This window comes from Macaca mulatta, chromosome 1, assembly GCF_049350105.2.
Source record: "Macaca mulatta isolate MMU2019108-1 chromosome 1, T2T-MMU8v2.0, whole genome shotgun sequence".
NCBI lineage: Eukaryota > Metazoa > Chordata > Mammalia > Primates > Cercopithecidae > Macaca > Macaca mulatta.
The window spans coordinates 234,468,100-234,481,086 of NC_133406.1; the positions used below are offsets into that span (position 1 = coordinate 234,468,100).

General features: G+C 51.2%; 2 protein-coding genes across 10 annotated transcripts in view; both read left to right on the plus strand.

Moving 5' to 3' along the window:
• ACOT7 (acyl-CoA thioesterase 7) overlaps window positions 1-12,987 on the plus strand; it is a 192,508-nt gene that overhangs the window by 131,858 nt on the left and 47,663 nt on the right. For all 5 annotated transcript variants that reach the window (XR_013408990.1, XM_077977866.1, XM_015141617.3 and 2 more), the window contains one exon: window positions 5,116-5,202. Coding sequence is in view for 4 of the 5 variants with exons in the window: in XM_077977866.1 (XP_077833992.1) it covers window positions 5,116-5,202 (87 nt within the window). In the remaining variant the exon portion in view is untranslated. The remainder of the gene's footprint in view (window positions 1-5,115; window positions 5,203-12,987) is intronic.
• Window positions 1-12,987, plus strand: part of RPL22 (ribosomal protein L22) — a 251,157-nt gene that overhangs the window by 107,400 nt on the left and 130,770 nt on the right. The window lies entirely within an intron of this gene.

Below are 12,987 nucleotides of genomic sequence, written 5' to 3' on the forward strand. Positions count from 1 at the left end.
CAGCTAATTTTTGTATTTTTTGTAGAGAAAGGGTTTCGCCATCATGGCCAAGCTGGTCTCGAACTCCTGGCCTCAGGCGATCCGCCTGCCTTAGCCTCCCAGAGTGTTGGGATTACAGGCGTGAGCCACCGTGCCCGTCCAGAAGTCAGACCTTTCTCAACACTGCTTTTTCTCACTGGATAAAGATAAAACCCACACAGGATCTCCTGGGCAGACACCTGTGTAAACTAGCCTGGCGTGCATACCCACCCTCTGCCCCCAAGGCCTTCTGGTCAGGGACAAGACATCTGTTCCCTGCCCAGGACAGCTGGCACTCAGAAAGGGTAGCTCATTCCTACCTAACAAGCCCCAGGCTGTTGAACACGCCAGCCCACTGGGCCACGAAATGACTGGGACTCATTTCAGGTGAAGACAGGTCCTTTCTAGGTCTGGCCTTAGGCAAGTAATGTTTCTCAGCAGCCAAAAAAGCTGGTGGGATGAAGGGTGGTCCTGACCCAGAAGTTGATACCTGGGGTCTCATAAGTGTCCAGTGTCACTTCTTTTCTTTTCCTTCTCTTCTCTTCTTTTCTCTTCTCTTTTGAGACAGAGTTTTGCTCTTGTTGCCCAGGTTGGAGAGGAATGGCACAATCTCAGCTCACTGCAAACTTCACCTCCCTGGTTCAAGTGATTTTCCTGCCTCAGCCTCCCAAGTAGCTGAGACTACAGGCACCTGCCACCACGCCTGGCTAATTTTTGTATTTTTGGTAGAGAGGGGTTTCGCCATGTTGACCAGGCTGGTCTCAAACTCCTGACCTCAGGTGATCCACCCCCCTCAGCCTCCCAAAGTGCTGGGATTACAGGCATGAGTCACTGTGCCCAGCCCCAGTGTCATTTCCAAGGCTTTGATGTGCCTGTGGGTCACGGTTGCTAAATTGTGTCACCACAAATCATATGTTGAGGTCCTGACCCTGAGTGCCTCAGAATGTCACTGAATGTAGAGAAAGGGTCTTTAAAGAAGTAATTAAGTTAAAATAAGGTCATTAGGGTAGGCTGGTGTCTTTACAAGAAAGGAGGTTAGGACAGACACACACAGAGGAACAACCCTGTGAGGACATGGGGGAAGGCGGCATCTACAAGCCCAGCAGAGAGGCCTCAGGAAGAGCCAGCCTGCTGACACCTTGACCTGGGACTTCCAGCCTCCAGGGCTGAGACGAATTTCTGCTGTTTAAGGCCCCAGCGTTTGGTGGGCACTCTTTTACAGCAGCCCCAGCACACAGGTACTCCACACGCAGAATTTCAAACTGGCTCCCCTGCCTTCTCTCCTGGTCACCGTTAGCTGCCATGTGAGTTTCCTCATTCCTGCCCTGGGCTTGCCCTCATGCCAGGGTGTGTAGGAGAAGTAGCCTGTCATGGAGCCAGAAGCAGAGTAGAGGAACTCCTCCCAAGAAGCCACATTCTGGGGACCTCCCCACCCAGCCCACCCTCCTGAATATGTGTCAAGAGGTCCTTGCATCTGGGCCCCTCTGGGAGCTGGCGTGCAGGGGCGCCATCTCAAAGCCAACCAACAGACTCCTCCACGCGCCCAGGCTCCTGGGAAGGAGGCCCTGGAGGCCCCGACGTCCCTGCATCTCAGCCAGTTCCCACCACCTGTGGCTTGGCCCAAGGGAGGGGATGCCTGTTCTCCCACCTGCCGCTTCAGCGTGGACCTGCCAGGATCTGGGGGTGTCCAGAATTAGCCTGCAATTGCCGAGGGCACCTTGGGCCTCAGGGGAATTTAGCACACCCTGAAACCCATGATACCATGAGGAGCGGGGCTCCGAGAAGAGGCCAGAAATTGGCAGCATGAAAGGACTGGAAAGGCCTATTGTTTATTGACCTGGGAACAGAAGGAGACTGAAATCAAAAGCCCATTAAGACTCAAACTTGGCCGGGTGCAGTGGCTCACGCCTGTAACCCCAGCACTTTGGGAGGCCAAGGTGGGCGCATCACGAGGTCAGGAGATTAAGACCGAGGTGAAAACCCGCCCGTCTCTACTAAAAATACGAAAAATTAACCGGGCACAATGGTGAGTGCCTGTAGTCCCAGCTACTCAGGAGGCTGAGTCAGGAGAATGGCGTGAACCCGGGAGGCGGAGCTTGCAGTGAGCCGAGATTGTACCACTGCACTCCAGCCTGGGCGACAGAGCGAGACTCTGTCTCAAAAAAAAAAAAAAAGACTCAGCCTTGTGTCAAAAATCAGATTAAAGTGTGGTTTACCCACCAACGTGTGTCTTGAGAGAGTGAGAAAGGCAGTGGAGTGGGATGGAAAAGTAACAAAATATACCAGGCTTGAGCATGACACTTGGAAAGAATGTTGGGTGTGGTTCCTATCACATGGAACTGACTGGAGACAGACAAATCAGATGCCTACTAAGTTTACGAGGAAACTGAACTTGCCTGAACTGGAAAAAAGCTTTTGACTGTTTAAACTTGAAAGTAACCTCCCCAAACCTAGATGAGCAGGAGGTGGGCTGTGGGCCCTATTTCCCAGTGCCCGCTTGAATGAGGCCATGGTGGATAACGAACAGGGAAGAACCTTCCAGGAGGCTGAACCAAGGACCATGTAGTTCCTCCCCAAGAGTGGAATCAGAGTCTAACCAAAGACCCTTCTCCATGGCCATAGCTCAGACCCTAGCAGGAGTCATCTCTGCTTGGGCCAGGGGCTCCTGGGTAGCTCCTGTGTTCTTTTCTTTGCTGAATGAGTGTGCTCTTCTGCTGCTGTATAAAGGGTGCAGGTGCAGGTAACTCATTTTCTTAGTTCATTGGCTGGAGGAACATGAAAAATTGCATCTAAACACGATGGAGAAGACTACATACATGTGACCAGCCGCTGTGCTCTGAGGTGAGCTCAGAGGCTGGATCCGGTTTCAGGTGGTCGTCCTTGAGGGTGAGGTGCTCTACGTGTGCAAAGAATACAACAGGGATCTGGTGACTGGAGGGGCAGAACCAAACAGAGATGACCAAGCCTGTCTCCACACACAGCAGGGCCACGTTGCCTTGCCTCCTCTGCAGCGGGTGTGACAATACCACTCATGTCTGGAGTGTGAGCAGAGTGAAATGCTGCTTCCAGGCCTGACCCATTGAAACCTCAGGTGTGTGAGCCTCCCCCAACTCTGTCCCCTTCCAAGGTAACCTTCAAAGCTACCCATTAAGGGTAATGGAGCTACCGGACCAGAGGGGCCTGGATCCCCACATCTTCACCGTTTGGATGAAATCTACCCCACTAGGAAAGCCTGATTTGGACTTTACCTAAGCAAGAAATCAGCCTCACTGTGTGACCCACTAGGGTTTTAGGGTTTATCCACTGCAGCAGTGACTATGATCTTGACTGACAGTGCCTCATCTGTGAACCTGCAGTTTCAAAATGATGTGAGGAGCCAGAACCAGGCGCCCAGGACAGCAGTGGGCGAGGTTTACATAGCCGTAAACACAAAACTCTCCTTTTCGGATCCCGTCCTGTGTGACAAGCCGTTTACAGGGCTTCGTGTGTGTTAGGTGTTTACGTCATCTTCACAACCCGATAGTTTCACTTTCACCATCTCTGGTTCCAGCTGAGGAAACTGAGGCACAGGGAGGTTAAGTTCCCACGAAGGCAGCAGAACTGGGATTGAAACCCAGGCAGTCCAACTCCAGAACCTCCCTTCCTCCCCCATCCTCTCATGCTTCCCCCATGCCCTCAGCCCCCAAGCTACTGCTTACGGGAGCAGGACTATGGGCCTGGCCAGAGGGCCAGAGACATCAAGTGGAAGGAGCTTCAGACCCAGGGCCGAGCCCCTGGCCTGGCCATGTTCACCAGCCCTTGCACCCTTGTGGATGACTCAGGGCGGATCTTCCTGGGGGTTGGCCAGAGCACTTCCTGACCCCAGAAGGGTGGATCCCAACCCAGAAGCCAGGGGCTGGGTGACCTGCCAGGACCCCATCTGCACTGGAAGGGCTGCACCAGGCTTGGAAGTGAACACTGTTTTCAGCCCAAGGGCCAGGGATGAGGCAGGCATTCGAACTTGTCCGAGGCAGGGCTAATTTTGTCATAAACCCTAAAAATGGACAGCCATATGGCCACATAGTCCCTCCACGGTCAAAGCTGGACAGCTGACAGCTATGAATCCGAAGAGCTCACGATAATTCCATTTTCTCTTGTTAGACAGAGAGAATAATAAGGATAACTGGCTTTTAAAAAAATTATATATTGGGCTGGGCGCAGTGGCTCACGCCTGTAATCCTAACACTTTGGGAGGCTGAGGCGGGCGGATCACTTGAGGTCAGGAGTTCGAGACCAGCCTGGCCAACATGGTGAAACCCTGTCTCTACTGAAAATACAAAAACTAGCTGGGCGTGGTGGCGGGTGCCTGTAATCCCAGCTACTCGGGAGGCTGAGGCACGAGAATTGTTTGGACCCAGGAGGCGGAGGCTTCAGTGAGCTGAGATTGCACCACTGTACTTCAACCTAGTCGATAGAGCGAGGCTTTGTCTCAAGAAAAAAGAAAGGTCTACCTTCTAGAGACTGGGCATTATATTTCATCTGCTTTTTTTCTTAAGTGCAGCTTCTTAAAGATATTTCAGGAGCAGTGCAGTGTTGGGTGACTGAAGCTCCTCCAAAGTATTTGGGGCTCTTGCAAGAGTGAGGTGATAGAGTAGTGAATGGGGTTGGGGGCTGGCCGGAGGGAAGAGCTTGTACCCTGGGCAGCTGTGTGTTCTCAGGCCGGTGGAGGAAATTACAGAAACACTGTGGCACTTCTGGTAGGAAATGCAAGTCAGATGGTTAACTAGAGCCCGGTAGAGGGTCACACAGAGCCCTGGGACTCACAGCTTTGAGGTGTTTCGTGGCTACCCCTGGGCAGGGCCTTGCAGGGCACTGATGGCCCCAGAGAGTCTCGTCATGGCCCACTAACAGAATGGGTCATGAATCCTTGAAAACCTCTCCTTCACCAACTGTAGCCTGTTTGGAGACCATGGGTTTCCTTAAGAGAAATCATAGCTGAACTGCCTTTGGACGCCTTCGCTGACTATGCAGACCTCAGGGTGGTTTCGGCATTGTCAGACCATTCAGCTGTGGGAATCAGTCTACCCCATAACTAATCTCTTTCCTTTGCAATTCCAGAGCCGAACACTGTCAGCTACAGCCAGTCCAGCTTGATCCACCTGGTGGGGCCTTCAGACTGCACCCTGCACGGCTTTGTGCACGGAGGTAAGAAGGAAGTGCCCTGGTCACTCCATTCCTGTCCCTTGGCTCGTTGTTGCTCCTCTGGGAGCCATGCTGCTGTCTGATACAGTTGAGGCTCTTGTGTTTGGTGAAGTATAAATTTAGATTTTCAAGAAGTTGCACAATAGGCCAGGCGCAGTGGCACATGGCTGTAATCCCAGCACTTTGGGAGATGGAGGCAGGAGGATTGCCTGAGCTTAGGAGTTCAAGACTAGCTTGGGCAACATAGGGAGACCCCCATCTCTACAAAAAAATAAATAATAAGCCAGGAGTGGTGGCCTGTGCCTATGATCCCAGCTACTGGGAGGCTGAGGTGGGAGGATCGCTTGAGCCCAGCAGGTCGAAGTTGCAGTGAGCCGTGATCGTGCCACTACACTTCAGCCTGGGCTACAGAATGAGACCCTATCTCAAAAAAAAAGGTTGAACGATAAATCACAGAAATACGCTGGCAGGTGGGGCGCAGTTGCTCACGCCTGTAATCCCAGCACTTTGGGAGACCAAGATGGGTGGATCACCTGAGGTCAGGAGTTCGAGGCCAGCCTGGCCAACATGGCAAAACCCATCTCTACTAGAAATACAAAAATTAGCCAGGCGTGGTGGCGTGTGCCTGTAGTCCCAGCTACTTAGGAGGCTGAGGCAGGACAATCACCTGAACCTGGGAGGCGGAGGTTGCAGTGAGCCAAGATCACACCACTGCACTCCAGCCTGAGCGACAGAGTGAGATGCCGTCTCAAAAAAAAAAAAAAGAAAGAAAGAAAGACACTGGCGCCTGTTTTTCAAATTGGTGATAAAAGTTAAACGGATGACTGCGTCCCTGGGGAGGGTCACATGCAGCCTCGGGATCTTCTAGTTGTGAGATGTTTAATGCCTGCTGAGGGTCAGGTCAGGGCCTTGCCAGGGCACTGATGTCCCCAGAGACTAGCATTGTGACTCACTGGCAGTGACTCGTTAATAATGTATTTCCTCTAATGTTTGCATTTATTTTTTCCCAGTAAGTGCAGATCTCTTCTCAAGCAACACAGGCCTTAAAGTTCCTCGCTCAGCTTCCCAGAGTTTGGGAAACATAGCTGGAACGCAAGAGGATTTAGCTCTAGGTTCACAGACGGACACTTTTTACTTTAATAATGTGTAATTATTTTTCATGATTTAAAGAAAATGTAGATAGCATATCAAACCCATAATTTCATGGCTACTGTAATTTTGAAGAAGACCAAAGTAAACTTTTAAAAACAAGTCGGTTGAAGAAAAGCATCAAGGAGATAAGATCATAGTGAAGTAGTATCAGTAAGAGCAGAAGTTGTGAAGGTGCTGTGTGGTTAATGAAGGTTGGGCACAGCTGTTCTGGTTATACTGAGCTATTCATCTGTCCCGAGGCATAACAGGCACTTTTGCACAATGCTGTCATTTATTTTTATTTTTATTTTTTTTTGGAGACGGAGTCTTGCTCTGTCGCCCAGGCTGGAGGGCAGTGGCGCAATCTTGGCTCACTGCAGGCTCCACCTCCTGGGTTCATGCCATTCTCCTGCCTCAGCCTCCCGTGTAGCTGGGACTACAGGTGGCTGCCACCATGCCTGGCTAATTTTTTGTATTTTTGGTAGAGACAGGGTTTCACCCTGTTAGCCAGGATGGTCTTGATCTCCTGACTTTGTGATCCACCCACCACAGCCTCCCAAAATGGTGGGATTACAGGCATGAGCCACTGCGCCCAGCCAATGCTGTCATTTCTAATTGCCTGGAACACCAAGTTCCCCTTTCTTCTCCGTTCAGAAGACTCCTATTTATCCTTCAAAACCCAGCTCAAATGGCACCACTCTGTGCTGGCTTACATTGATATTTCTACCAGGGACACCTCAGGAGCAGGGACTGGATCGTATTCTTTGTGTTGGCTCCAGCACCCACAGAGAGTCAAAGGCATACCTTGCAGATACTTATTCCATGAATGAGAGGCACCAATCGCTTTCAGGTTTGGGGCAGTGGGTTCTGGGCCTATGAGATGCAGTCTCGCTCTGTTGCCCAGGCTAGAGTTCAGTGACATGATCTGATCTTGTCTCACTTTATCCTGCGCCTCCCGGGTTCAAGAGATTCTCCCGCCTCAGCTTCTGGAGTAGCTGGGATTACAGGCACATGCCACCCCACTCGGCTAATTTTTGCATTTTAAGCAGAGATGGGGTTTTACTATGTTGGCCAGGCTGGTCTCAAGCTACTGACCTCAAGTGATCCACCCACCTCGGCCTCCCAAAGTGCTGGGATCACAGGCATGAGCCACCACGTCCAGCCCTGATGTCAGATACGTTTCCAAAGTTTTTTTTTTTTTTTTTTTTTTTTTGAGACGGAGTCTCGCTGTGTCTCCCAGGCTGGAGTGCAGTGGCATGATCTCGGCTCACTGCAAGCTCCGCCTCCCGGGTTCACGCCATTCTCCCGCCTCAGCCTCCCAAGTAGCTGAGACTACAGGCGCCCGCCACCACGCCCAGCTAGTTTTTTGTATTTTTAGTAGAGACGGGGTTTCACCATGTTAGCCAGGATAGTCTCGATCTCCTGACCTCGTGATCCACCCGCCTCGGCCTCCCAAAGTGCTGGGATTACAGGCTTGAGCCACCGCGCCCGGCCCGTTTCCAAAGTTTGTTTCTTTTTTAAACTCACCCCCTTTTGTGTTTCTTTTTCCTATTTCATGATTGTTTTCCTCTTTCCACTCAGCGGTGGCTGCACTGCTCTTAAATCTGATTAACCATGGTCTTACCAAGGGAAGCGCCGCTGAATAACAGCACTTCCAGGCCTATGAGCATTGTGACAATCTGAGTATCTTGCTGCCCCGAGAACAGCTGTCGCCTCGGAGGCATTTCCTCTTTCCCCTCCTTATTGCCCCCATGTCTCTGTCCTCCCTCGAATTCCAGGGTGGGCAGCAGCTCCCTCTTCTGAGTCTGGCCGTCCCAAGTCCAGACTTCTGCCACTTCCGAGTATTGTGTTTGAGACTCACACAGCTCCATTCTGCCTGGAATTTGTGAAACTCTGTGCCACCAGTTTTATTTTGTCGACACGTTAGACGTTCTTCACTAAATGGGGCATTTCCGTCGTCACTGTCTACTTGGTGAAAAGTCCATACCTTTAAGCCCAGTCTTTCTTTATGTTCTGAAAGGCCTCCGTGAGATGCCAGGAGTGGGAGAAATCACTGGAAAAGCCCCTTGGAAGTGTGCAGCATGTCATGTTCATTCACGGTATCTAAGCTGCTTCACTGATACAGGCACATGTTAAGATGTATGTTAAGAAGTGTTTACAAGCCGGGTGCGGTGGCTCAAGCCTGTAATCCCAGCACATTGGGAGGCCAAGGTGGGCACATCATAAGGTCAGGAGATCCAGACCATCCTGGCTAACACAGTGAAACTCCGTCTCTACTAAAAATAGAAAAAATTAGCCGGGCGTGGTGGAGGGCGCCTGTAGTCCCAGCTACTCGGAAGGCTGAGGCAGGAGAATGGCATGAACCCAGGAGGTGGAGGTTGCAGTGAGCCGAGTTTGCACCACTGCACTCTAGCCTGGGCGACAGAGCGAGACTCCATTTCAAAAAAAAAAAAAAAAAGTGTTTACAATGGCTTTACAATACTTAATGCCTATTTTAGTAGGGATTTTGTCCCCACAGTTTGTAAAAATCTGTCCAATAATTTTACCAAGCTTAACCTTCTCTCATAGGGCCTGGTAACTCACCAGGAGCGAATGAATAAAATAAACACCATGTTGAAAACACAAACTGTGATTTTATTGATTTTCCTATAGAGTACTGTTGGCAAGAATGGTATCTAAAATCATTTGAATCAAAATCTTCACTAAACTGTAACTCACTAGATGCCAGTTGCAGAAGAAAATGTTGAAATGGATGCCAATTTGGCCTTTATTCTGTAATTTTAGACTGTGCATGTGTCTTTGAACAGCTGTGCCAGAGTCCCGTTTTCTGTGATTTCTACACGCTGGCTAGCCTTGGTCTTGAGGACTTTACACACAGGTCTGGGTGGTGATAAACTCGTGAAGGGTGGCTTGGAAAGGGAGGAGCTGTTCTGGCTGGAATCACAGGTAGAATGAAGTGCTCCCACAGACACTAGCTCATTGCTGCTTTCCTGGTTGCACGGACAGAACCTCGTGTCTTTAGTTAGGGGAATAGGAAAGATCTGGGGAGTGAGCCCGAGGGTGTGGAGGGTCATCATCCCGTGTGGGAGGAGGGTTGGTGGGGTCTCTGCCATTCTGGGTTGAAGGGCTCGTGGAGGGTGTGGAGCACAGTCATCGTCGCATGCAGGAGGAGGAGGGTTGGTGGTGTGTGTGCAGTTCTGGGCTGAAGGGCATGTGAAGAGGGCAAGCCTGGCTTTGGTTTCTGTCTTCCCTGAGTCCTGAGTGAGTCACTCCATGGTCCCCCACCCTCCTCCGTAGAGTGCTCGGGGTCAGCCCAGAAAAGACCAGTTTCCTCCCTGTTCTCCCCTCCCCTCCCCTCACATTTGGTTGTACAGACTGAAGGGGTGACCCAGCAGATATCTGTGGGGGTTCAGACCTCGGGAGAAGGAAGTTCTTGGGGGTCAGGGGTCAGCCAGTAGCCCCGTTCCAGGCAGACCGTGCAGGAGTCTTGAGCATGCATTCTTCACTTCTCAACTTTTGGAGACCTTGGCCTTTTTCTCGGTACTTTATTTTTTATTTTTAAATTAATGATTTTAAACTTAAGTATTATATGGAAATGATCCAGAGGGCTTGTGGGTCTCTCTTCCTCCCATTGCTCCTGCAGGGGTAGCTGCTGTTTCTGGTTCAGGATTCTGTTTCCTAAGCATGAGGTTCTGTTGCTGTCTCTTGATGTGTAAGTTTCAGATGCGTGAGCCCCATCCCTGCTCATCAGGTGAGGTACTGTGATTACTTTCCCTAAAACTGTGCTACTACAATAGCCAACGGTTGCTTTGGGCCCTCCAGCAGCTCCGTAAGCTGCTCTCAGTACAGTCTGCCTGCCACGGAACTGTTCCCTGCCATGTTCCCTGGAGGGCTCCGCCTTCAGTCCTCCTCCTCCACGTTGCTCATTCCTTGCCTGCTCTAAACTGTTCTCCTGGGACGGCCTTTGCCACTCGCCTGGGTTGGATGCCAGGATTCATGGATCTTCAATTTTCCTCTTTGCTGGTTTTGGTGGAACATGTCCTCCAGTGACTTCCCAAGAAAGGCAATATATTAACTGGAATAAAGGCTCAGCTGCCGAATAAAGGCTCAGCTGCCACCCAAACAACTTGGCTTCAACAAGAGAGAGGACTTTTTCTTTTTTTTAACCTAACAATGCAGCTGTGAGCGATCCAGGGCCAATTGGCAGCCCCGTGGTGCTGGGGACCCAGGCTTCTGCTGCCCTGTGGCTCCGCCAGCCCTGGGGTACCCTCTTGGTGAGCCACATGTTGCCTGTCTCTTTATCAGCATCCAGCCCCAAAGGGGTGGAGGGCATGTTGGAAACTGCACCCTCCCCTTTGGCCACAATGTCCTCATGGGGCCACATCTGTGGGTGGGTGAGTGCTGCTGGTCGGATGCGTCTGTTAGACATTGGAGTGACTAGTGACGGAAGGGATAGTCTCTGTCATGGGGTCTAGAGGGTCATCTTCCCGCGCTTTGCATGTCTGAAACGACTTCTGGCTGAGCAGGGTGTTCTAGGGGAAGCGTTCCTTACAGGCCTTGGGAGGCTTTGTTCCATGTCTTCTGGCATCTGGGGTTTCTGCTGGGAAATCCAGGGACTGTAGATTTTCCCTCCACTTTCTGGCCACAACCTCTACCTGTCTGCTGTCCTGATCTTCCCTGCCCATTCCAGCCTTCAGCCCTTGGCCTATCCTTGATCTTCCAGGGACTTTTTATTATGAACCCGTTTATCTGGATAGCAAATCACGTGGTTTGCAGTTTCTGGGTGTTTTTTCTAAGTGAAGTAACATCCTTTTCCACCTCTGGCTCACTGGGGTCACCCCAAGTGTTTGGTAGGTTGGAAGGGGCCCAAGAACTTGCACTGCCCCCTTGCTGCTTGCGATGCTGAGGCTGCTGGTCTGGAGTCCCCACCAGGCCGTGCCATGTCTCTCTCAATCTGCGCTCTAGGCCACCCTTCCTAGGCAGTTTTGGCAGGTGGGCTCACCTCTTGTGTAATTAAAAGTTTGAATTCCATCCATGGACAGCTTTAAAAATTTTTTTTGTGGGTACATAGTAGGTATATATATTTATGGGGTACATGAGATGGTTTGATACAGGCACACAATATGAAACTAGTACGCTGACCAGGCACGGTGGCTCACACCTGTAATCCCAGCACTTTGGGAGGCCAGGGTGGGCAGATCACTTGAGGTCAGGAGTTCGAGACCAGCCTGGCCAACATGATAAAACCCTATCTCTACTAAAAATACAAAAATTAGCTGGGTGTGGTGGCGCGTGCCTGTAATCCCAGCTACTTGGGAGGCAGAGGCAGGAGAATCACTTGTGCCCAGGAGGCGGAGGTTACAGTGAGATAAGATCATGCCACTCCAATCCAGCCAGCCTGGGTGACAAAGCGAGACTCTGTGAAAGAAAGGAAAGGGAAGGGGAGGGGAGGGGAAGGGAGGGGAGGGGAGGGGCACATCATGGAGAATGGGGTATCCATTTCTTCAAGCATTTATCTTTTGTGTTACAAACAATCCACTTATACTCTTTTAGTTATTTTGAAATGTACAGTTAAGTTATTATTGACTATGGTCACCTGCTGTGCTATCAAATAGTAGAGCTTATTCATTCTTTCAATTTTTTAATTAACCATCTCCCCTGGCCCCTGGCAACCACCCATCCTGTAGTCAGCTTTGGAGCCTTCCACTCCGTCTCAGGCTCGTTCCCGGGCCACCAGCTCTACCGAGGGAGATGCAGCCTCCTTTTGCTTAGAGCCAGCCCTTCCTCCCTATCCTGCCCTCTTCTCGCTTCTCTGTCAGATCCGGTTTGTATGTCTCCTGTGCTTGAGGTGATGCTGTTGGCCCCTCCCCGAGAGGTTGAGCCTGTGGCCTCATCTCTACTGCCTATTAAGGTCACTTGGGGAATTCTTAAAACCACAGACACCCAGACCCCACCCGACAGGTGACCCAGACCCTGGGGGTGGGGGCGAGGGGTGTCCAGGAGCTGTAGTTTCCCAAGCTCCCCAGGGGATTCTCTGGGACAGGCTGGGGCAGCACTGCCGCAGTGAACGTTCTACCCTGGGAAGGAAAACCAGCTGGGAGAAAGGGGCACTCCTGGACTCACGGGTCCACGAGTGTGTTTCCCTTCTGCTCAGCAAGCAAGTTTCCCAGTTCTGAAATCCGTCTTGTCATCTTCCTGGGTACCCTTAAGTGAGCAGCCTAGTACCCATTTTGGGCTATTTTGAGAAGCCGGAAGAAGAACCTCATTCTTACAGTTAGTTACTGTGATCCTCCCTGAATGATACCACAAGAGACCCTAACAGCCGGGGACGGAGGGAGTTGAGATACCATGAGGGGCAGATTGAACCTTGCGGACAGTGGCAACTCCAGCCCTGGCCTGGACCAGCTTTGTTGGGGAACTGGCCCAGCTGGCACCCCCCAACACCGCACATTTGGGGTACATCAGCCTGTGTCTCTCATTTCAGCCTAGATGTGGCCCTCACAGGGCCCTTGTCCGGGGGATGATCCTGGTTGTTCTGGTTCCTTCTCCAGTTCCTGTATCGGGGTCTTTAGAGTGTGAGGGGAGTGGAGGGAGGGCACGGGTTGTTCTTTGGCTTAGAAAAGAACCTCAGCGTTTATTGATCACATCGGTTCTGAG